The 24,000-nt window shown below is 39.5% G+C and overlaps 2 protein-coding genes across 3 annotated transcripts in view; one reads left to right on the top strand and one right to left on the bottom strand.

Moving 5' to 3' along the window:
* The window catches only part of arfgef3 (ARFGEF family member 3), a 57,512-nt gene extending 48,214 nt beyond the window's left edge, over positions 1-9,298 (top strand). Inside the window, 11 exon segments of the mRNA XM_056471375.1 lie at positions 3,091-3,305; positions 3,308-3,372; positions 3,374-3,415; positions 5,062-5,274; positions 5,276-5,318; positions 5,321-5,358; positions 5,360-5,426; positions 5,429-5,532; positions 5,534-5,747; positions 5,750-5,943; positions 8,123-9,298. Of these exon segments, the coding sequence (XP_056327350.1) occupies positions 3,091-3,305; positions 3,308-3,372; positions 3,374-3,415; positions 5,062-5,274; positions 5,276-5,318; positions 5,321-5,358; positions 5,360-5,426; positions 5,429-5,532; positions 5,534-5,747; positions 5,750-5,943; positions 8,123-8,314 (1,387 nt within the window). The 3' untranslated portion in view covers positions 8,315-9,298.
* Positions 9,299-21,362: 12,064 nt separating this feature from the next.
* LOC130239294 (cytochrome c oxidase assembly protein COX20, mitochondrial) overlaps positions 21,363-24,000 on the bottom strand; it is a 6,770-nt gene continuing 4,132 nt past the window's right edge. For both annotated transcript variants that reach the window (XM_056470388.1, XM_056470389.1), the window contains exons 3-4: positions 23,665-23,728; positions 21,363-21,586 (exon numbers count right to left, since the gene is read on the bottom strand). In XM_056470388.1, coding sequence (XP_056326363.1) covers positions 21,457-21,586; positions 23,665-23,728 — 194 coding nt within the window. In that variant the 3' untranslated portion in view covers positions 21,363-21,456. The remainder of the gene's footprint in view (positions 21,587-23,664; positions 23,729-24,000) is intronic.

Here is a 24,000-nt window from a genome sequence, read left to right as displayed (position 1 = left end):
ATATGTATCTATGTTGTGTATTATATATATATATATGTATTGTATATATGTATATGTATATATGTTATTGTATATGTATATATGTGTATGATTTATATAATATAATATGTATATGTATATATGTATATGTATATGTATATGTATATATGTATAGTATTATGTGTATATATGTGTATGTATATATGTGTATGTTATATATGTATATATGTATATGTATATATATGTATATGTATATATGTGTATGTATATATATATATATTATGTATATATATATTATATATATATGTGTATTTGTATATGTATATATGTATGTGTATATATGAATATTGTTTTAATCATAAAGTAACATTTGATTGTATTATGCCTTGTTCTTTCTCATGCTACGCTTGACAGAAAAATCGGGTAAGCACAGCAAACAGAATCTGCATGCCTTACTGTTCTTCACTAATATTTGCACGTCATGATTTTGCCAAGTACATGTACGATGCAATGATCCTGGATTAACATATGTTGATCCTGGAACATCATTTTTGTTGGAAAATGTAATCCATACCTAATCCCTGCCCCTTAAACCCAAACAAAGCTGTAAATTATTCCCAAAATCAGAGGGGAAAAATAGCTGGATAACAATCATGTAGACGTGCATAAACTTAACCGTTAGCCTTAACATAAACTGCAAATGTATCCCTTAATTCTGATTGGCTGATTGGAATGTTGTTCCAGGATCAACACAGATGTTAATCCAGGAAATTGTCAGGATAAGGGTAATTTTTCACATTCTTTTAAAGTGGGCTGTTCATTAACTACAGAACAGGGTTAAAGTGATGACACCCAAAATCACAATTTACTCTCTATTTACTCACCCAAACGTGGTTCCCAACCTGTTTGAGTTTCTTTCTCCTGTTGAACACTGAAGAAGATATTTTGAAAAATGTTAGAAACCTGCAACCATTGGCTTCAATAGTAGGAACAACAAATACCATGGAGGTCAACAGTTTTTTTCAGCATTTTTCTAAATATCTTCTTTTGTGTTTAACAGAAGTAAGAAACTCAAACAGGGTTGTGATAAGTGAATGATGAATAAATGACGACAGAATTTTCAGTTTTGGGTGAACTGTCCCTTTAAACACTCCATTTATATTGTTGTTTTTTTAATCCTAATTGAAAATGTTTGGGACATGGAATAAAAGCAGAGGAAAGCCTAAAAACATATTCATATTTAATGTCCGTTTACAGAAACACTACTGTTTTGTGTTAGTTTGTATCAGCTTATGTTCACAAAATAATATGAAGAGGTACAAGTTTATTTTGAATAAGGTATTATTAGTTTAAACTAACAGTAAGATTAATAATATTAATATAATACGATAAGATTAATCATATTTTTTCAGTGTTTGTGTTAACAATTGTATTGAACTAATGATATAAAATAGAACATTTTTGTAAACGTTCCAAGATCAAATGTAATGCTAAATGCTAGGGTTGAACAATGTATGGTTTCAGCATCGATATCGCAATGTGATCATTCGCAATAGCAGGATATACGCAATGTTGAGTTTGTATTATCATTTATTTTTGATGCCTGTGATTGTGTAATTAATTTAAAAGCATTCAGAAGAAGAAATTGCACCATTTGTGACCATAATTACGATTAATTTTATTGAATTATTTTTATTTTCATCATTCAGTTACTGTACTTGAATACTGTTAGACTCTGGAAATGATACAACACTTTATTTCAGTTGGATCTTTAGCTTGACTGTATTTATAGATTATGCATGAAAATACTCACAACACATGCAAATACAGAAATGCACTGCAAATATCACAGACCACAACGAATATGTGTCGGGGGACCCCAAAAAGTTTATAGATTGTTTATTAGATTTAATGGAGATGGAAATAGTAAACATTAATTGATCAGTCTCTGACTACACGTGTGCATTATTACGGAGTCAATTCAGGGCTGTTTATACTTGCAACATAAAATAAAGTTTTGCCAATTAAAAATAAAGTATTAAGCAAAAAAAAAAAAAAAAAAAAAAAAAAAAAAAAAAAAAAAAAAAAAATATATATATATATATATATATATATATATATATATATATATATATATATATATATATATATATATATATATATATATATATATATATATATATATAAAATGCATTTTTTTTGGAGAAATAAATAGGAATTTTGCAAACGAAAATTAAGAATTGTAAATAAAAATCAAAGGGTGCAAAAAGCTGCTCAATATATTTTTACAAAACCCGTCAAGTCATTTGCAAGGCTCATTTGATTTGCTTTTCAGTCAACCGTGAGTTTGCAGTGCTGTTGCTCTGATGCTATCCAGACCTGCTGTACATGCCCCACTTCCCTTGACTCCTCCCCCATATCAAATCAGTGCCAGAAAGTGAACTTGCCAGAAACATGTAGTGTAAACTGATATAATAATTATATAAAATTATTATTAATTTAATATTAATTAATTTAATATAATTATATATTTGCTAATATATTTTTTTCTTGTTTCACTGCTTGTTTTTATTTGTAGTTTATTATTGTTGCTAAATTCCTTTTTGTTTCTCAAAACTTCATTTTCCCTTTGCAACTTTTTTTTTGGATTTGCATTTAAAAAAATATTTTTGGTCAATAATTTATTTTGTTTGCAGAATTGTAGATTATGTTGTCTAGTATATAGGGCCCTGAATAGACTCCATATTCACAACACGTGCAAATACAGAAATGCACTGCAAATAGCACAGACCACAACGAAAATGTGTTGGGGGACCCCAAAAATTGTGTAGATTGTTTATTAGATTTTATGGAGATGCACTCCCACTGCAGAATCATCCCAATCCATCTAACTTTATAAATTCTTATCGTAATATATATTGCAAAATAAAACAATATCGCAATGTTAAATTTGACCAATATCGTACAGCCCTACTCAATGTTAATTTAACAATGCATGCGTCTGTCTCACAAATATCCTACTACTCATACAGCTGTATTAGGTGAATAATGAATCGTGAATAGTTTTAATCAGACTGAATGAATCTGAATGCATTTTTTTTTTAATTGCAGGATCCCGTTCAGGACTCTGGTTGTGAGTTTACTGTCCCATCAGGTGCTCCTGCAGAATCTGTATGACATCCTGTTAGAGGAGTTTGTCAAAGGTCCTGAGGGCAAAATCACGGCTGTGTCGGAGCCAAAACCCGCAGGATTTCTCCGCTACATCTCCATGCAGAACCTGGCCATCATCTTTGACCTGCTGCTGGACTCGTATCGGACGGCCCGGGAATTGACACCCGTCCTGGCTTGAAGTACCTGCTCATGAAAGTGTCCGGAGTGTGTGGAGCTGCTAACATTATACCGCCAGTCTGCCATGAGCTTTAATATCTACTTTCAGGTACGTTAAAACCATCTAAACTCCAATTTCGGTTTATTTCCAGAGCACATTCGGCAACACAGAAAATGTAAAGCTTTTTGTTTGTTTGACTGGTTCATGTAGGGTTGTCACAATACTGGAATTCGGTACCAATCGATACTGTAATTTTAAGAACGTCCATTTCCAGCTAACATTTGATTGCTGTTGAGTGCGTTCTTATGCTGCGTTCACACCAGACGCGGATGAAGCTAGTGAGTGATTTACATGTTAAGTCAATGCAAAGATGTGAATAGACATCCTGCGGTGCGATTCGTACGAATGAGGTGGCACGAATGATGCGATTCGAGCTAATAAGCGGCAAACGAGTTGAGTGTTTTGGCGCGAATCGCTTGAGTTGGAAAATCTGAACTTCAGAGACATTCACACCGCATTAATCAATCAGGAGCTTTCTCTTGTTGGGGCGTGATTATAATGTAGTGTCTGTTGTTAGTGCCCCCTCCTGCCGACACTGGACTACAGTTCATCAAACTGGGCTCGGCTCAATCTGAAGCACTGCTAAAAGCCTCCATCATCCAGGTATAGTTTCTGGAGGAGTTGATGAGCTCACAGACTCAGACACGGCGCCGAACGAATATACGCTGTTTTTCAGCCTTCCTAAAACACATAAAGCACAGCTACTCTCCATAGACTGTAAAATATATGGACGGAGCATCCGTGACGTCACCCATAGGTTTCTGAAGAGCGCAAATGAAGCTACAAGTAGGCGCGGCCAACCATTTTCATGTAATTAAGGCTATATGCACCAAAGCCATCATTTGTACCAGGCTGTAAGCATGTTTTTATCAGCTGTAAAAATGGCCAATTTCCCATTGCAGTCAGAAATGACCTGGACTTCCTGGAGCCAGCTCCCCAAGGCGAGTCGATGAATTGCAGTTTTAGTTACTTCCGTATTGGCTTCCCGAGGGAGAGCGGGAGGTTGCCCCTTGCTACTCTCTCAATAACATCATGTAAGCCATTTAGCAATGAAGCTAGAGTCACCAGGCAGATGGAAGCCCTGCCTATGATGCGAATCCACAGCTATTGTGAAGTAAATTTGACGCAGGATTAGGTGATTAAACTCAAAATGTTCACACATTTATTTACGTGCAAATAACGAGATTTATTAGCCCTGTCTGGTGTGAACACAGCATTAATCGGCGCTGATTTGCCATTGTGTTCACGTGCTCAACAGAAATGACTGTGATTGGCCGTGATGGTCATCAGTTCATCAAACTCACCGCTGTTTACTGAGTGTAAGCACAGATACAGGGACACTGGAGTGTTTTAAAGCCATGATTCATCAGCGAATCGCCCGTATGTCAGATTATAGACAAACCAGCTGATCGACGTGACTTTTAAATGCTCCAGTGTCCCTGTATCTGTGCTCACACTCAGTAAACAGCGGTGAGTTTGGTGAACTGATGACCTTCAGGGCCAATCACAGTCATTTCTGTTGAGCATGTGAACACAATGTCAAACCAGCGCTGTTTAAGAACGCGCTCAGCAATGCTCAAATGTCAGCGGGAAATGGATGTTATTAAAATTACAGTATCGATTGGTACCGAATTCCAGTGTCATGACAACCGTAGGTTCGTGATGCATCATCTATTTTCCTGTATGGTGTTCAGGCTCTGCTGTGTGCAATGCTGACAAACCAGGAGAACATGAGCGTGGAGCAGGTGAAGAAGATCCTGAGTGAGGAAGAGGAGGGCGGATCAGACTCATCTCAGCAGTGCTCCTCCGAGGACGAGGATATATTTGAGGAGATGGCTCAAGTGAGTCCTCCACGTGCCCGAGAGAAGCGTCAGTGGCACACACGCATCCCATCTCTGAGCACGCAGACCCGCCAGCAGTGCTGACTGGGCCTGGCTGATCAAACGCCTGCACAACTCTGCATGGACTTGTGCAACAACTACATCCAGATGCAACCTGGACCTGGAGAGTACTTTGGGAGAGCAACCCACCCATCGTGCTGACCCACTCTTTTTCTTGGCCCTTTTAATTCAGAGACTTCCACGCCTTCGACCGGAGGCCTATCTGGCCATGGGACACCCTCAGAAGACAGTTTCCGCCTTCACCTGGATGAGACGCCCTCAGAAGGACGTTCATAGTCCCGGCGGGTCAAACGCAAGCTTTCCCCAGCGGCGGGACGGGGGCCGCAAGAAGGAATGGTGGGAGAGTGCTGGAAACAAGCTGTACACCATCGCCACCGACAAGACCATCACCAAACTGATGATCGAGTACAAGAAACGCAAGCAGCAGCAGCAGCAGCACAATCACACCACGTTTGCCAAAGATATGAAGGCAGGAGACAAGAGGGCGAGCCGGTGACCCAACGAGGCCCGGACTCCCCTGGACCACAGAGGCCCCAGCAGCTGGTTGAACAGGGGCCCATGCGGCACTCCTTCAGCGCGGGACCTGAGCTGCTGCGGCAGGAGAAAAGACCACGATCGGGATCCACAGCCAGTTCACACAACATCTCACTCAGAGATTCTGAGGCGCAGATACAGGTAAGACATAACCTGCAACTTTTTGAGCAATGTTACCAGGCCATGATGCTGTCAATGGGTAACCAAGTGAGACACAGGGCAACTAATTAGGCTGAATCCAGATACATTTTGCTGGCCATTCTCAACAGGAAAGTAGCCAAGCAACATCACCCGGCAATATTTCCTGGCAACATTGGTCAAAAAATTGCCTTAACAGCTCGTGCCTCAGTTATTCAGGCAACCACGAACAGTAAAAAACAACAGAGATTAAACTCTTAATGCGCATTAACTGTACAGACACCGCGCATCTAGGTGCTCTAAGCTAGTTTTAACAGCAGATGGCGTTCTAGGTTAGTTTTTAACAGCAGACAGTGCTCTAGGCTAGTTTTTAACATGTGATGTTGCTCTAGTTTTAACAGCAGATGGCGCTCTAGGCTAGTTTTTAACAGCAGACAGTGTTCTAGGCTAGTTTTTAACATGTGATGTCACTAGTTTTATAACAGCAGATGGTGCTCTAGGCTAGTTTTTAACAGCAGACAGTGCTCTAGGCTAGTTTTTAACAGCAGATGGCGTTCTAGGTTAGTTTTTAACAGCAGACAGTGCTCTAGGCTAGTTTTTACATGTGATGTCACTAGTTTTAAACAGCAGATGGTGCTCTAGGCTAGTTTTTAACATGTGATGTCACTCTAGTTTTAACAGCAGATGGCGTTCTAGGTTAGTTTTTAACAGCAGACAGTGCTGTAGGCTAGTTTTTAACATGTGATGTCACTAGTTTTAACAGCAGATGGTGCTCTAGGCTAGTTTTTAACAGCAGACAGTGCTCTAGGCTAGTTTTTAACATGTGATGTCACTAGTTTAACAGCAGATTGTGCTCTAGGCTAGTTTTTAACAGCAGACAGTGCTCTAGGCTAGTTTTAACATGTGATGTCACTAGTTTTAACAGCAGATGGTGCTCTAGGCTAGTTTTTAACAGCAGACAGTGCTCTAGGCTAGTTTTTAACATGTGATGTCACTAGTTTTAACAGCAGATTGTGCTCTAGGCTAGTTTTTAACAGCAGATGGCGTTCTAGGTTAGTTTTTAACAGCAGACAGTGCTCTAGGCTAGTTTTTAACATGTGATGTCACTAGTTTTAACAGCAGATGGTGCTCTAGGCTAGTTTTTAACATGTGATGTTGCTCTAGTTTTAACAGCAGATGGTGCTCTAGGCTAGTTTTTAACTTCAGACAGTGCTCTAGGCTAGTTGTTAACATGTGATGTCACTAGTTTTAACAGCAGATGGCGCTCTAGCCTAGTTTTTAACAGCAGACAGTGCTCTAGGCTCGTTGTTAACATGTGATGTCACTCTACTTTTAACAGCAGATGGCGCTCTAGGCGTTTTTAACATGTGATGTCACTCTAATTCTTAAACAGCAGATGACGCTCTAGCCTAGTTTTTAACAGCAGATGACACTCTAGGCTAGTTTTAACAGCAGACAGCACTCTAGCCTAGTTTTTAACAGCTGATGTTGCTCTAGTTTTAACAGCAGAGGCGCTCATACCTGCCAACACTCCCGTTTTCCTGGGAGTCTCCCGTATTTCAGATCCATCTCCCGTATTGCTCTGTCTCCCGGAAAACTCCCAGAATCCCGCTCCTCACCTTTTTAGGGCAGCCCCCATGCTCACTGAACCCACCGCGCAACCATCTTCATACCTGCTTCCCAGTTCGCGCGCACCGTCACCCCCGCTCTTCAGTTCACACGCACCCCGCCCCTCTTCACCCCCCCCCCCACTTTCAAGTAATTCAAACCCCCCTCCCCCGCTCTTCACTAAGAGGAACTTCAAGCAACCCCCACCACCCCATCACCCCCCTCCACTCTTCACTTCAGCCCCGGATAACATCTCCCAGATTTTAAGATCCGAATGTTGGCAGGTATGGAGGCGCTCTAGGCTAGTTTTAACAGCAGCCCTTTTTCATTCTTTATCAACATTACCTGGACGCACTAAAAATATTTATAAGCTTTCTGTTGCTAAATGTACGCAAAAGGGGTCAAATTTCCTGCTAGTTGGATTAGTTTATATTTAATTGATTAAATGGTTTGACCCATAGGTGTTGCTTGGATATAATCAGTGTTTTATGACAGTCAGGTGCTAATGAAATGATTATATAAGATATATGTTTATTTAACGGAAGCGTGCCTTTGTCTTGTTTTCCTCGGTCAGGCCTGGACAAACATGGTCCTGACCATCCTGAATCAGATCCAGCTTCTGCCAGACCCCACGTTCATGGCTCTGCAGCCGGCGGTGTTTCCCTGCATCAGTCAGCTGACCTGTCATGTGACCGAGCTGCGCGTGCGGCAGGCGGTGCGCGAGTGGCTGGGCCGAGTGGGACGCGTTTATGACATCATCCTGTGATGAACTCGCCCGGCTCTCATCTCCGACACGTGCTTTACTGTTCGCTTAACTTTGCTAACTTTTTTATTACAGTGCTGATTGATCTCTGTGTGATACCAATCCCTTTTTGTGAATGTTCTTCAAGCCGCCATGTCTTCAGAATCTCTATTTTTATTTACATTTCTAAAAGGCTTCAAAATCTACATGTGCCATATGTAGACTTATGCTTTCTCTCTCTCTCTCCTTCAATCACTTAAAGTTTAAAACTCCATTGAAGATTTTAATTAGCTAAAGTCAATGCACCTTTGTTAAAGCATCGCTTAAAGCATCTAAAGCATGAATTTCCGCTAATGCAGTTTATTTAGCTAATTTTATCCAATTATTTCCTACGATGTGCATCATATTCAGTGCTTTAAATGATGATTTCAAACTGATTCCTTTGATTTCAAGTTTGCTGTATTCAGAAATACTGTACGAGACATTACCAAGTCTTACAGATATCAGCTCATAGAGTATTAATAGCTCTAGTCATTTATTGTTTATAAATACTGAACCACTGGGAGAAGCTGATTCAACTATGCTCTAGCTCAGGGCTCACCAAACTTGTTCCTGGAGGGCCGGTGTCCTGCAGATTTTAGCGCCAACCCTAATCAAACACACCTGAGCAAGCTAATCAACGTCTGACTAGTTATACTTGAAACACCCAGGCAGGTGTGTTGAGGCAAGTTGGAGCTAAACCCTGGAGGGACACTGGCCCTCCAGGACCGAGATTGGTGACCCCTGCTCTAGCTGCTCGTAGACATCATTATTCTATTTAAAGCAAAATTGCACTTTTTTGAAAGGAAATACGCTCATTTCACAGCTCTTCTAGAGTTAAACAGCTGAGTTTTAGCAGGTTTGAACCCATTCAGCCGATCTCCGGGTCTGAGAGAAGCACTTTTAGCTTAGCATAGATCATTGAATCAGATTAGACCATTAGCATCTCATTCGAAAAAGACTAAAGAGCTTTGATAATATTCCTATTTTTTTTTTAAGATTTATTTTGGCCTTTTGGCCTTTATTAAGTAGATAGGACTGTATTATAGACAGGAAGTGAAGTGGGAGAGATGGGAAATGTCCTCGAGCCGGGATTCGAACTCGGGACGCCCTGAAGTGCTACTGCACCATATGTCTGCGTGCTAACCACTAGGCTATTGCGCCGACAACAATATTCCTATTTAAAAACTCACTGCACTTTTTTTTGTAAGGAAAGTCTTTTTTAAAGCTCCCAAAAGTTAAACAGTTCAGTTTTAGCATTAATAAGTCCATTCAGCTGATCTCCAGTGGGAGAACTTTTAGCTTAGCATGTATCATTGAATCAGATTAGACCATTAGCATCTCATTCAAAAACGGCTTAAAAGTTTTGCTAATATTTCTATTTAAAGCTCGACTTTTCTGTAGTTACATCGTGTCCTAAGACCAACGTGAAATGAATAGTTGCTATTTGCTGATATGACTAGAAGAACTATACTCTCATTCTGGCGTAATAATCAAGGTAATGTTCTGCTGTATTATATATAAATAATGATGTATATCAGGGGCGCCACTACCCTCCACGGGCCATCTGGCAACCCTTGAGGGATGGGTCATGGACAAAAAAGAAGAGGGGGAAGGGATGGTCGCGGATGAAAGCGAAAAGCGGGGGTTTGGGGGGGATGGCTGTCACGGACGAAAGCGAAGAGCGGGGTGGGTGTGGGCGCTAATGTTATTTATTTTGTATCGTGAAAGCAAAATTCTCCTATGAGAGTGATTATAGCACCTCCCAATGGTGAATGTGGTTATACTCATAGCAAGTATTATTTGGTTCTCTGGGGGCCCCCTAAGTTCGTGGGCCCTTAGAATCATCCTAACTTTGGACTGTATATATATATACACCACAGTCCAAACACATGCGCTATGGGTGAATTGGATGAGCTAAATTGGCCATAGTGTATGAGTGTGTGAATGTAATGAGTGTATAGGTGTTTCCCAGTACTCTGTTAGAGCTGGAAGGCCATCCACTGTGTAAAACACATGCCAGAATAGTTGGCGGTTCATTCCGCTGTAGTAACCCCTGATAAATAAGGGACTGAGCCTAACCTAAGGAAACCTGCAGAAACCCTGGTTTAACCATATAGGGGAGCTGTAAAATGAGCCTATTTCCAAAAGAAAGTGGAGCGATCCTTTAAACATCCAACCGTCCTGTAAACCTGTGCCACTGATCCAGTGGATGAAAACATCAGATACTGGTTTTAGTGTTCATTAAACGATTCTACATCTGAACCAACTTAAGTAATGTTGACTAGATGATACAACAGAACAAGGAGGTCTATAAAAAAACGAGTTCAATACATTTTTAAGCAGAGACTATTTACAATCTCTATTTATTAACGTTGGATATGTTTGCACTTTTGGAGGCATCAAACTTTTACCGCTTTATTCCAAATAGCTTTTATTCCTCAACCTGCAACTCGCATGTGTTATGTATATGTTGATTCTGTGCGCGAGTGTGAAAACCGATTTGTGTTTTTGAGTTACTACAAATGAACACAAGCTACAGAGGAACAGTATGAAAGTAAAGATGTCCAATGGGAACTATAGGAAAACCGGGATGCAATTCTTTACATTTATCCAGCGCGCACACAGCCTGTTGCGTAACCATACAGCCTGAATGTATAATCCTTTGCTGCATTTGCTCATGTTCTGTTGTGTTTACGGCAACTGCTCCGCATAAACTACAGCCAGAGATTAAACGGGATGTTGAAAGGGACCAAAGACAAATTAATATATTCGAGTGTTCTGAAAGAAATTATGTGCTTTATTTATACCAAATCTATTATTATTGTTATTATTATTATTATGAAATCCTAATTTGTCTAGTACAGGAAGTGTATTTATTTTTCTTAGATTTTTTTATTTTACTTGATTCCGAGGTGTAGTCTATCAACACTCACTGGCCACTTTATTAGGTACACCTGTCCAACTGCTCGTTAACGCTAATTTTTAATCAGCCAATCACATGGAAGCAGCTCAATGCATTTAGGCATGTAGACATGATCAAGACGATCTGCTGCAGTTCAAAGCGAGCATCAGAATAGGGAAGAAAGAGGAGTTAAGTGACTGAACGTGGCATGGTTGTTTGGTGTTTCAGAAACTGCTGATCTACTGGGATTTTCACACACAACCATCTCTAGGGTTTACAGAGAATGGTGTGTAAAGAAGAGGAAATATACAGTGAACGGCAGTTCTGTGGGCGGCAAATGCCTTGTTGATGTCAGAGGCTTACAAGAGGTCTGCAGAAGAGGCATCTGCTGAACACACAACACGTCCAACCTTGAGGCGGATGGGCTACAAGCAGCAGAAGACCACACGGGTGCCGCTCCTGTCAGCTAAGAACAGGAAACTGAGGCTACAAACAGGCTCACCAAAACTGGACAAATATTCCCTGGTCTGATGAGTCTCAATTTCTGCTGCCACATTCGGATGGTAGAGTCAGAATTGGCATCAACAACATGTAAGCATAAAAGCAGCAGACAAATCTGCAGCAACTGTGATGCTATCATGTCAATATGAACCAAAATCTCTGAGGAATATTTCCAGTACCCTGCTGAGTCTATGCCACGAAGGATTAAGGCAGTTCTGAAGGCAAAAGGGGGTCCAACCTGGTACTAGTAAGGTGTACCTAATAAAGTGGCCGGTGAGTATATAATTGAGGGTATAGCCTTATTGTGTGATTTGTGTGTTGAATTCTTTAGTAGTGGCAACCACAAATTTGGCATCAGATTGTGAAAATGTTCTGTAAAAATATCCGTTTTCCTTTTTATTTATTATTATGTTTTTGAATTGCATTATGGGAGCTTGATCTTTCTTCCAACAACTTTTAACCTTGAAAAGTAAAAAAAAAAGTGGCTTTTATGAACATTTGTAATAGTTTGCAGCGCTATATTGTCTGGGTTGGTGTTGTATATTATACTACAAAAGCTTTGTAATAAGCTACCAGTACAATATCTGTTATTTTACACACTTATATCTCTATATATTAGCTTTTTCTTATACATTATATTATTTCAAATGACTAAAATGTCAGTAAAAGTAGAATTTTTAACATAAAAAAAAAAAATAAAAATCAACAGAGCAGAGATCAACATCCCATAATGCAATTCACCACCATAAATAAACGGAAAACACTTCAATAAGGAATCTGTTAACAGATTTTTGTTTTGCAGTGTGTTTTGTCCTTGCAAAAACACTTCATAAGCTTTACAGGGGTTTATTTTGTGTGTGTAAATGGTTGGTTTGACTCATGGTCTAAATATGGTATGAAAACGCTATATGGATTAAGTTGCGCAGACCTTAAGCTAACTTCAAAACGCAGGCTAAAGGAGATTTCTGTGTAATGCTCGCAAATATCTTATTTAGCTCTGCTTGCCATATGTTCGACTCATAATGCACTCCATTTCCAGTACACTAACATTAATTATCCATAATGCACAGCGCAGAATATTCGTTTGAAACATTCTGGCAGGGGGAATGAGTGCTCTACTTACTACATGCTGTTCATTCTCAGTCAACTGCAGTACATGTGCATTGTGCTGAATGTGTTCTCAAGTGTTTTGTTAGACGATCATTTATGTGTAAGTTGTTTGTAGAATAAATAAGCAGGTTAACAGCTCTCTGTGTGTGGTGGTGTATGTTGGCAGCTTCAAGCTGTCACTCCAGAGATTTAGTTCAGTTTATGTTGAGTGTATGTGAAATAGACATCAGGCCCAAATTATGAGTTATCTATTGCAAGGGCGTAGCTACAGGAGGGGATCCGTCCCCCTCACTTTTAGAGACAGACCATTTTAGAAACAGGTGATTAATAATTATATGAACGTATGGTCTCATACAGCCGTCCCCCCCACTTTTAAAATGTCCGATACGCCCCTGATCTATTGACCTTATTTTGCAATGCGGATGTGCTCTTGTTCTTGCCATGGTTTTAGATCAGGGGTGTCCAACTTGGTCCTGGAGGGCCGGTGCTCTGCTGAGCTTAGCTCCAACTTGCTTCACACACCTGCAGGATGTATATCTACTAAGAGCTTGATAGCTGGTACAATTGTGTTTGATTAGGTTTGGAGCCAAACTCTCTAGAACACCAGCCCTCCAGAACAGTTTGGACACTCCTGTTTTAGAACTTCCGATTGAGTTGCTTATTGGACGAATGGCAGAATAATAAACATTTAAACTACTTGCTCTACAAACAAGCGTGTTCATGACTATACATAAAAAGCAGATCAATATAATAAGAAAATATCCGTTTGCAATATCAAGAAGCCTCACGGGCTGTTTTAACATCTAAAAATCAATGGAAGTGGATGAGAATGGAAGTCTTGAGACAAAAAGATTGCAATGACTTGGTCCGCTTGTACATGAAGAATGAGGTCAATACAGGAATACAGATATTTCCCTTTCAGTTCACAAACTTACCACTGCATACAGTAGTCAATATTCCAAAGTTGCTCAAACTATTGAACATGTTTTTAGACAAGTTTACCTGTTGACTGGAGAGTAGTCGAGTTTACCTGTTGACTGGAGAGTAGACGAGTTTACCTGTTGACTGGAGAGTAGTCGAGTTTACCTGTTGACTGGAGAGTAGACGAGTTTACCTGTTGACTGGAGAGTAGACGAGTTTACCTGTTGACTGGAGAGTAGACGAGTTTACCTGTTGACTGGAGAGTAGACGAGTTCTTGTTGACTGGAGAGTAGACGAGTTTACCTGTTGACTGGAGAGTAGACGAGTTTACCTGTTGACTGGAGAGTAGACGAGTTTACCTGTTGACTGGAGAGTAGACGAGTTTACCTGTTGATTGGAGAGTAGACAAGTTTACCTGTTGACTGGAGAGTAGACGAGTTTACCTGATGACTGGAGAGTAGACGAGTTTACCTGTTGACCGGAGAGTAATCGAGTTTACCTGTTGACCGGAGAGTAGACGAGTTTACCTGTTGACTGAAGAGTAGACGAGTTTACTTGTTGACCGGTTAGTAATCGAGTTTACCTGTTGACTGGAGAGTAATCGAGTTTACCTGTTTGCCGGAGAGTAATCGAGTTTACCTGTTGACTGGAGAGTAGACAAGTTTACCTGTTGACCGGAGAGTAATCGAGTTTACCTGTTGACCGGAGAGTAATCGAGTTTACCTGTTGACCGGAGAGTAATCGAGTTTACCTGTTGACCGGAGAGTAATCGAGTTTACCTGTTGACCGGAGAGTAGACGAGTTTACCTGTTGACTGGAGAGTAATCGAGTTTACCTGTTTGCCGGAGAGTAATCGAGTTTACCTGTTGACTGGAGAGTAATCGAGTTTACCTGTTGACCGGAGAGTAATCGAGTTTACCTGTTGACCGGAGAGTAATCGAGTTTACCTGTTGACCGGAGAGTAATCGAGTTTACCTGTTGACCGGAGAGTAATCGAGTTTACCTGTTGACCGGAGAGTAGACGAGTTACCTGTTGGCTGGAGAGTAGACGAGTTTACCTGTTGACTGGAGAGTAATCGAGTTTACCTGTTGACTGGAGAGTAGACGAGTTTACCTGTTGACCGGAGAGTAATCGAGTTTACCTGTTGACCGGAGAGTAATCGAGTTTACCTGTTGACTGGAGAGTAGACGAGTTTACCTGTTGACTGGAGAGTAGACGAGTTTACCTGTTGACAGGAGAGTAGACGAGTTTACCTGTTGACCGGAGAGTAGACGAGTTTACCTGTTGACTGGAGAGTAGTCGAGTTTACCTGTTGACTGGAGAGTAGACGAGTTTACCTGTTGACCGGAGAGTAGACGAGTTTACCTGTTGACCGGAGAGTAGACGAGTTTACCTGTTGGCCGGAGAGTAACCGAGTTTACCTGTTGACCGGAGAGTAGACTAGTTTACCTGTTGGCCGGAGAGTAGACTAGTTTACCTGTTGACTGGAGAGTAGACTGGTTTACCTGTTGGCCGGAGAGTAGACTAGTTTACCTGTTGACCGCAGAGAAGACTAGTTTACCTGTTGACTGGAGAGTAGACGAGTTGACCTGTTGACTGGAGAGTAGACTAGTTTACCTAGATGAGTTTACCTGTTGATTGGAGAGTAGACGAGTTTACCTGCTGACTGGAGAGTAGACGAGTTTACCTGTTGACTGTAGATTAGATGAGTTTACCTGTTGACTAATAAGTAGATGAATTTACCTGATTCAAATAAAAAGTCAGCCATTGGAGAAAATATCTCAGCCATGTTAGGTCTGTTTCCAAAGCCGTCCAATGGACCCAGATAACCTCACAGCTGTGTAATGTAGGCCAGTTGTGTTAAGACTCTGAGTTCCCTTTGATTGGACGCTCTGGCACAAAACTCTTGATCCCTGCTTGTGTCAAACTGCTGGTTCTTGCATATGACGCCAACGGGCCATTAATACTCGATGTGAGCAGCAGTGTATAATCAGCACTCAGTGCAGAGGAGCTGAAGAGTAAACAAGTGTGTGCTTATGGATAGCAGCTGGATACAGTTCGGCCCCGCGGGACGAGGCTCATATGACTGGGTCGCGGGAGCATCTGTACCACCATCAACTGAAAACCGTTTTCAGGTAAACCTTCAGACTAAGGGCTAAATCAACACTGTGTTCTTGCAAGCGTACCCATTGCTTCAACAAATTCTATATTTCTTTCAAGGACAAGTGTAATTCATGCCATTGACATACTCTTAAATAGTTTTTATTTTGTATTGGCATCTACAGTTTCAAAAGGTACCTTTTAATTCCTAAAAATCCATCTTTAATTTGGATTTCTTGGATATTTTTTCAGATCTACTTCTCACTAAGGAGAAACAAAACCTTTTAAATCAATTGTTACTATGCATGTTATGAGTTTGATCAGATGTTTAAGCAATAAAAGAGTGTAGTGCAGTGTCATGTAATTTATGAGAGTTTACTGAACAAGGATTCAACGTTAAGTAGCTTAGATTTAGACAGCAGTAAGAAGGTCGCTGGTTTGAGCCTCGACTGGGTCAGTTGGCATTTCTGTGTGTAGTTTGCATGTTCTCCCTGCGTTGGCGTGGGTTTCCTCCAGGTGCTCCGGTTTCCCCCACAAGTCCAAAGACATGCTCTATAGGTGAATTGGCTAAGCTAAATTGTCCGTAGTTTGTGTGTGAATAAGAGTATATGGATGTTTCCCAGTGATGGGTTGCAGCTGGAAGGGCATCCGCTGTCTAAAACATATGCTGGATAAGTTGGCAGTTCATTCCGCTGTGGCGACCCCTGATAAATAAAGGGACTAAGCTGAAAAGAAAATTAATGAATGGATGATTTGGACAGATATTACCAATACTTGTATTGGTTTATTCCCTGCTAGTAATACAACTGCAAAAGCACAGGCACAGCAGAACCACTAGTTGTTTCTGAATGATTAAGCATTTTGATCAAATCTTTTTAGTACATTATTCCATAATTCATTCGTTAGCAGTCAAGACCAAGTCAGTTGCTGAGGCTCAATCCATCTACTTACACTTTTGTGAGGTGAAGGTCAAAGTCTGAGGTAGAAGAATAGGCAAGATTTGGGAAAAACTTAAAGATCTTGAAAAAACAGACTGCTTTTTTTCCATATTGATGGTCATCCTTTCATTATAAATAGGCTTGCCAAATCCTCTTATAAAAGATAACAGATGATCAAAGGCACACATTTCATAGCATTTCTTTCTACAATACCAGAGTGAAAAGAAGTTGCATGCTCATCTGCCATTCATGGCTCTTTTGTGCAGAAAACTGTTTTTGAATATGCAACTAATAGTTCACAGACATCCCAACCTACCTAAACTAATATATTATACCTTATTCGCAAGTATTAGGGAGCCACTTTAAATATGCGAGACTCCCGGTGCTTCCAGGAGAGTTGGGAAGTTCACATCCTAACTATTTACCTGTTTACCTGTTGACTGGAGAGTAAATGAGTTTACCTGTAAATTGGGAGGCAGACTTGTTGATTGGTGAGTAGGTCAATTTATCTGTTAACTGGTGAGCAGACCGATAATCTGTTAACTGGTGACCAAATAAGTTTACCTGTTGACAGTAGAGCTGACAAGCTTACCTGTTGACTTGGGAGTAGACAAGTTTACCTGTTGACTGTAGAGTAGATGGGTTTACCTGTTGATTGCAGAGTAGATGCATTAGCCTGTCGACTGGAAAGAAGGTGAGATTACCCCTTGAATAGTAAATAGATGAGTTTACCTGTTGACTAGAGAGTAGGCAAATTTATCTGTTGACCGTAGAGTAGAAGGGTTTACCTTGTTGACTGGAGAGTAGACAAGTCTACTTTTGTGATTGAGAGAAGATTCATTACTTGTTGACTGGTAAGTAGACACCTTTACCTGTTGACTAGAGAGAAGGGTTTACCTGTTAAGACTAGTAAGTAGATGAGTTTACAATACCTGTTGACTATTGAATAGGCCAGTTTATCTTTTGACTGGTGAGTACTTGAATTTACCTGTTGATTGGAGTAGGTAAATATACCCGTTGATAAGCTTGCCTGTTGACTGGTCAGTACATGAATTTACCTGTTGATTGGGGAGCAGACTAGTTTACCTGTTGATTGGAGAGAAGGTAAATGTATATGTTGACCAGTGAATAGAATAGTTTACCTGTTGACTGGTGAGTGGACTAGTTTACCCGTTGACTGGTGAGTGGACTAGTTTACCCGTTGACTGGTGAGTGGACTAGTTTACCCGTTGACTGGTGAGTGGACTAGTTTACCGGTTGACTGATGAGTAGACACATTTCACTTCTTGACTGGTAAGCAAACTAGTTCACCTGTTGATTGAGAAGTACTAAAGTTTACCTGTTGACTAGTAAGTAGACGGGTTTAAAAACCTGTTGACTGGTAAGTAGATGAGTTTAAAGTGCCTGTTGACTGGGGAGTAGACAGGTTTACCTGTTGACTGGTAAGCAGACTAGTTTACCTGTTGACTGGAGAGTAGAAGGGTTTACCTGTTGACTGGAGAGTAGACAAGTTTACCTGTTGACTGGTAAGCAGACTAGTTTACCTGTTGACTGGAGAGTAGACGAGTTTACCTGTTGACTGGAGAGTAGACGAGTTTACCTGTTGACTGGTAAGCAGACTACTTTACCTGTTGACTGGTAAGCAGACTAGTTTACCTGTTGACTGGTAAGCAGACTAGTTTACCTGTTGACTGGAGAGTAGACAAGTTTACCTGTTGACTGGAGAGTAGACGAGTTTACCTGTTGACTGGAGAGTAGACAAGTTTACCTGTTGACTGGTAAGCAGACTACTTTACCTGTTGACTGTAGAGTAGACGAGTTTACCTGTTGATTGTAGAGTAGACGAGTTTACCTGTTGACTGGTAAGCAGACTAGTTTACCTGTTGACTGGAGAGTAGAAGGGTTTACCTGTTGACTGGAGAGTAGACGAGTTTACCTGTTGACTGGTAAGCAGACTAGTTTACCTGTTGACTGGAGAGTAGAAGGGTTTACCTGTTGATTGGCAAGTAGACTAGTTTACCAATTGACTGGAGAGTAGATGAATTTACCTGCTCATTGGAGAGTAGATGAATTTACCTGTTGATGTTGATTTACTTTCACCAGGCTTTCTGGAATGAGTTGACATCCACCAAGGCTGAAGATCGAGCACAGGTGACGTGGTATGTGCTCACAGTCGCGGGATCCTTGCTCTTCCTCAGTGGAATTGCCTTCTTCCTTTACAGAAGATGTTTCAGAGGCCAGGAGAACACAGCCAACGTCATCACACTGGATTTTGACAATGCTAACAGCACCGCTGAAATTCTGTCCACTTTGGAGGAAGGAAGCAGCACTGAAGATGGAAGTGACGGGGTTTTTCTGATGGTTTATCTGTCGGCTCCGTATGGGGAAACCTTGACAAGAATTGCACGTGCCGCCAGCATCTCCAGCTCCCCTAATGACCAGGAGATTGTGGAACTAGACTCAGAAAAATCCACTGATGATGACTGAGCATAACATCACATCCAATGCAATACACCTGTACTGATTAGGGCTGCACAATATATTGTTTCAGCAACAACATGTGCACACCTGCAATAATTAATATCTAGTTGGGATTATGCATAACCAAAACCACAATTTGAAACTCATGTAATTTGTTAATTGCAATGTTTACCCATAATGGAGTTAAAAGTGGAAGGTTTTTTCTGTTATTGCTTAAACATAAAGGAGTTTAATGAACTCAGGTGCAAGAAACCAACACATTTTTTTTTGCTTAAACATTAAGAAGTTTAATTTTATAAACTAATTTTGAGAGGATCACATCTTATGATTGACCACAGCTGGTTCCACATTAGCTATCACATGATTTACCAACCGGATGAATCCTAACACACTATAAATAACCAGAGTTTCTTACCTGTTATCTTCGTCTTGAAGAATCCACGTCCTTCCACCCCTACTCCTCCCATTTCCTAGATAGGGCGGCTCGGCGGCTCAGTGGTTAGCAATGTTGTCTCACAGCAAGGAGGTCACTGGTTCAAGTCCTTACTAGATCCTCTTGTAAGTTCCTTACTATGTCCTTACTTGATCTTATAATCTCAAGGCTCTCCCCGGTACAGCATGCCAATCACGCCTCGTTATCACTCATCAGCTAAGTGTGAACTCTTAAATTTCATTTCTATCACATACTGAAGACAGTGAACTCTTATTTTACATTAGATTTTTTCAGTATCTGACTATTTTGATGGCTTAAAAATATATATTTAAAGCAGTTTTTCTATTTTGTATGATTTTTAATATCTACTTCATTGACTTTTTTGCAGATCACTGCAGCCAATCTAACAATGAATACAACATAAGTTATTCAAGCCACCTGCTGGAATAGATTTCACAGAAAATTTAAATATTGTAATGTCATTTTTTTTTTTTACAATATCGTGCAGTCCATGTTCAGATCCACAGAAAAATTCATAAACTGTAACAAAACATAGTACTATGACAGTGCAATTTTTTTCTTTTAAGCACTTTTGAATGCCATGTGAATAACATAAGTGCATGATTATAAAACCAACATTGTAGTAATCATTCAGTAACAATATTTCAAAGTACAATGTGCTAATACCTCCAAGACACCTCCACAAGTATTTAATTAACTGTACTATAATGCACTTAAAATTTAGATTTTTTGTAGTATCATAAGTACCGTTTATTATTTACTGCTATATAAATACAATACTACTTTATAATGTGTTTATGTACAAAAAAATACTGTCGTTTGTCCAAAACCTTAAACGGTTCTTAGTATGTATATCTATCTTACTTTTCTATCTTGTGGCAGAATTTTAATAATGTTCATGCTTCAATCATTAGTCACTTACAAATGAATGAACGAATGAAAATGTTAAGTGACACAATGATCAAAAGTTACGACAGAGCAGGACGAAAGTAACACAGCGGGAATTCCTCGAAGCCCTGAAAACATTTGCTTTATAACAGCACATTCAGCAGCAGCCCTTGCCAAAATGTAACTTAATTTAACTACTGAGCAATATTAATTAAATGTACTTACTATATGGTTAGGGTTAGATGCTGGGTTAGGTTTATTTGCATGCAATTACGCTAAATTAACTAATTATTATTGTAAGTACATAATTATTATAGTAAGCAACTCTCTATATTTATTGATATCAGCTCTTTTGACACAGTGGCTCAGTGGTTAGCACTGTCACCTCAAAGCAAGGTCGCTGGTTCGAGTCCCAGCTAGGCCAGTTGGCATTTCTGTGCGGGGTTTGCATGTTCTCCCCATGTTTGGCATGGGACAAGCTTTAGATAAATTGGGTAAACTAAATTAGCCGTAGTGTATGTGTGTGAATGAGCGTGTATGGATGTTTCCCAGTGCTGAGTTTCATCTGGAAGGGCATCCGCTGTGTAAAACATATGCTGGATAAGTTGGCGGTTGGCTGTGGTGACCCCTGATGAATAAAGGGACTAAGCCAATGGAAAATGAACGATTACCCACGTCAAGGTCTACAGTATCTACTTTAAAGAGATTGTAATCATTAAAGTAAAACGTACATCTGTCATTAAGAAATGATTTTATTACAAACATCTGACATTTAATTACACAATAAATAAAGCAGCAATTATATTAATGGCATTATTTTGGTGACATTTACTTATCCCCCGTCTTCTTCAGTGTGGGATCCAAATCCGTGCCTTCATAAAAGACTTTATTCTTTAAGCCCTCTTGAATGATTCTCTGCTGAAACCGCAGCTTGGCATTATTATATCTGCAGTAGAACCTGCAAGAAACATGACATACAGTGCTCATATCCATTTCTTAACAGTTCTATGCATTAAAATAAGAGTTTGGTCACCTAACGTCTTTAGAAATAGAAAGATAATACATTTAAATTCAAACCAGTTATTAGAAAAATAATTACAAACTACTAAATATCAGCTAAATTGAATATATTTTATGTTTCGCTTGAATTTTCCTGTTTTTACATTTTTATTGAACATTTTTCTCCAACATATTAATTTGGGTGTACTAATTTTTGATCTCTGATTAGTTCCTGTTTTGGCTTCTAATATAATGTATATATGAGCAATATCACATGAGTAGCAGTGCGATATGGCTGTATATCAGCATTGGTGGGAGGCGTGCGTTGGCTCGAGGCTGCAGGCCGAGTGCCTCGGTGTCCCACCAGTGCCGATATACTGCCATATTGCACTCCTACTCATGTGATATTGCGTTATACAACAGTTGGATGGCATAATGATGTATATAAAAAAGAAAAAATCAAACAAGGAGAGTCTAAAAACCCTTTTGTATGAGGAACTACTTTTTTCCACCATTTATTTACATCTGCAGCTGACGTCAGAACAACAGAAACCGTTGCTACTTCACCAGCGTCACTTTAGAGCTAGTATTTGAATGATTCTCTAGCGTAATGTCTAAAGTGATGACAAAACAGCTGATTTTGCTCACATTTTAAGATTATAGGGCTGAACGCCATCAAACGCCATCAGGCTACAGAGATTTCCCAGTATTTCTCTGTTGCAATCAGGAGATCACAATAATTAACCCCGAAAAAACCAAAGCAAAGCAAACACTAGCAGATTACTGTTGTATAAATACAGCACTACGACATACAAGATAGAGATCGACTTATAATGCCACTTACATGTTCTGTAATGATTTGTTCAGCTGTAGTTTGAAACGTACGCTGAAAAATGCTGTTTTTCTCAACTAAGGACTTATCATGCGGTCTCTGAAATTATGAATATTTAAAATAGGCACTATCCTTATGAATAAACTGCATTGTTGCAATCTAAACAGCTGCATTCACGCCTTAAAGCCTCAAAAGTACATTATGTTGCCCAACAGCTGCAATATTTTTCAAACTGTAGTGCTCTGCTTGCCACTTGTGCGGGTGGAGTGATACACAAGGGTGAAGAGGCTGCACGAGTGCTGTAATGTAATATCTCACGGCTATCAGCCAATCAGATTAGAGAATCAGACAGAACTGTTGTATAAAGACAAATATAATATTATAAAGCATATATAGAAAATAATAATTTAAAAGAGAGATCTGTGAAGGGTTTATTCATTTATACTGAGCAATATAGATGATTAAAACTGTCAAAAACATTACTTTTATTTATATTATTTTGCATTGTGGCATTTATATGACATTGTTTTTACTATTCCAATGCACATTTTCATATTCCTGATACGGATAGAAAACAATTTACTTCTAAAATATGAATACATTACTATATTATATATTGTCCTGCATTTTATTAGTCATCTAAAAACGGCAACACTTTAGTTTTAGCAACAATTTGGCACACTTTGAATCATTACCTGCTTATTATTAAGATATTAAAGAGACAGTTCACCCCAAAAAGGCAAAGAAAATCATTTAAATGCCCTTTACTTGTTGCAAACCTTTATTATTTTAAGTTTCTTTCTTCTGTTGAACACAAATGAAGATATTTTGAAAAATCCTGGTAACCATTGACTTCCATAATATTTGTTTTTCCTACTACGGAAGTTGATAGTTACCAGTTTTCAGCTTTCTTCAAAATATCTTCTTCATAAAGGTTTGGAAACACTCAAAGAAGAGTAAATAGTAAGTACATTTTAATTTTTTTGCGTGAACTATCCCTTTAAATGTTTATTAGCATTGAGTATGACTATATTTTACATCCCTAATCCTACCCAATACCTAAACCCAACTACTACATTGCTAACTATTGATAATAAGCAGCTAGTTGGTACTTTAATAAGCTAAAAATCATAATTAATGGTTCGTTAATAGTGTAAATTGTACATTAAAATAACGTGTGACTCTTAAGACATGCGCACACACACCATGAGCCCAGTGTTGTGATCATGAATCCTGCAACACCCACATCAAAAGACCTCTTTACTCGACCTGTGAGAGACAGCAGATAAATCCATTACAGTCAGGTCAGATAACAGACACATTATCAGAAGTCAAACTGTTTATCAGAGCACTGTTTCCCAACCCTTTTCCTGGAGGCACACCAACAGTACATATTTTGGATGTCTCCCTTACCTGACTAGTTAACTTCAGGTTTTGGAGTCTCTTCTAATGTTCTAATTAGGTGATTCAGGTGTGTTTGATTAGGGAGACATTGAAAATGTGTACTGTTGGTGTGCCTTCAGGAACAGGGTTGGGAAACA

Source organism: Danio aesculapii, chromosome 13 (genome assembly GCF_903798145.1).
Source record: "Danio aesculapii chromosome 13, fDanAes4.1, whole genome shotgun sequence".
Classification (NCBI taxonomy): Eukaryota; Metazoa; Chordata; class Actinopteri; order Cypriniformes; family Danionidae; genus Danio; species Danio aesculapii.
Note: the sequence above shows the minus strand (reverse complement) of the source record. Positions and strands in the feature narration are given on the sequence as shown.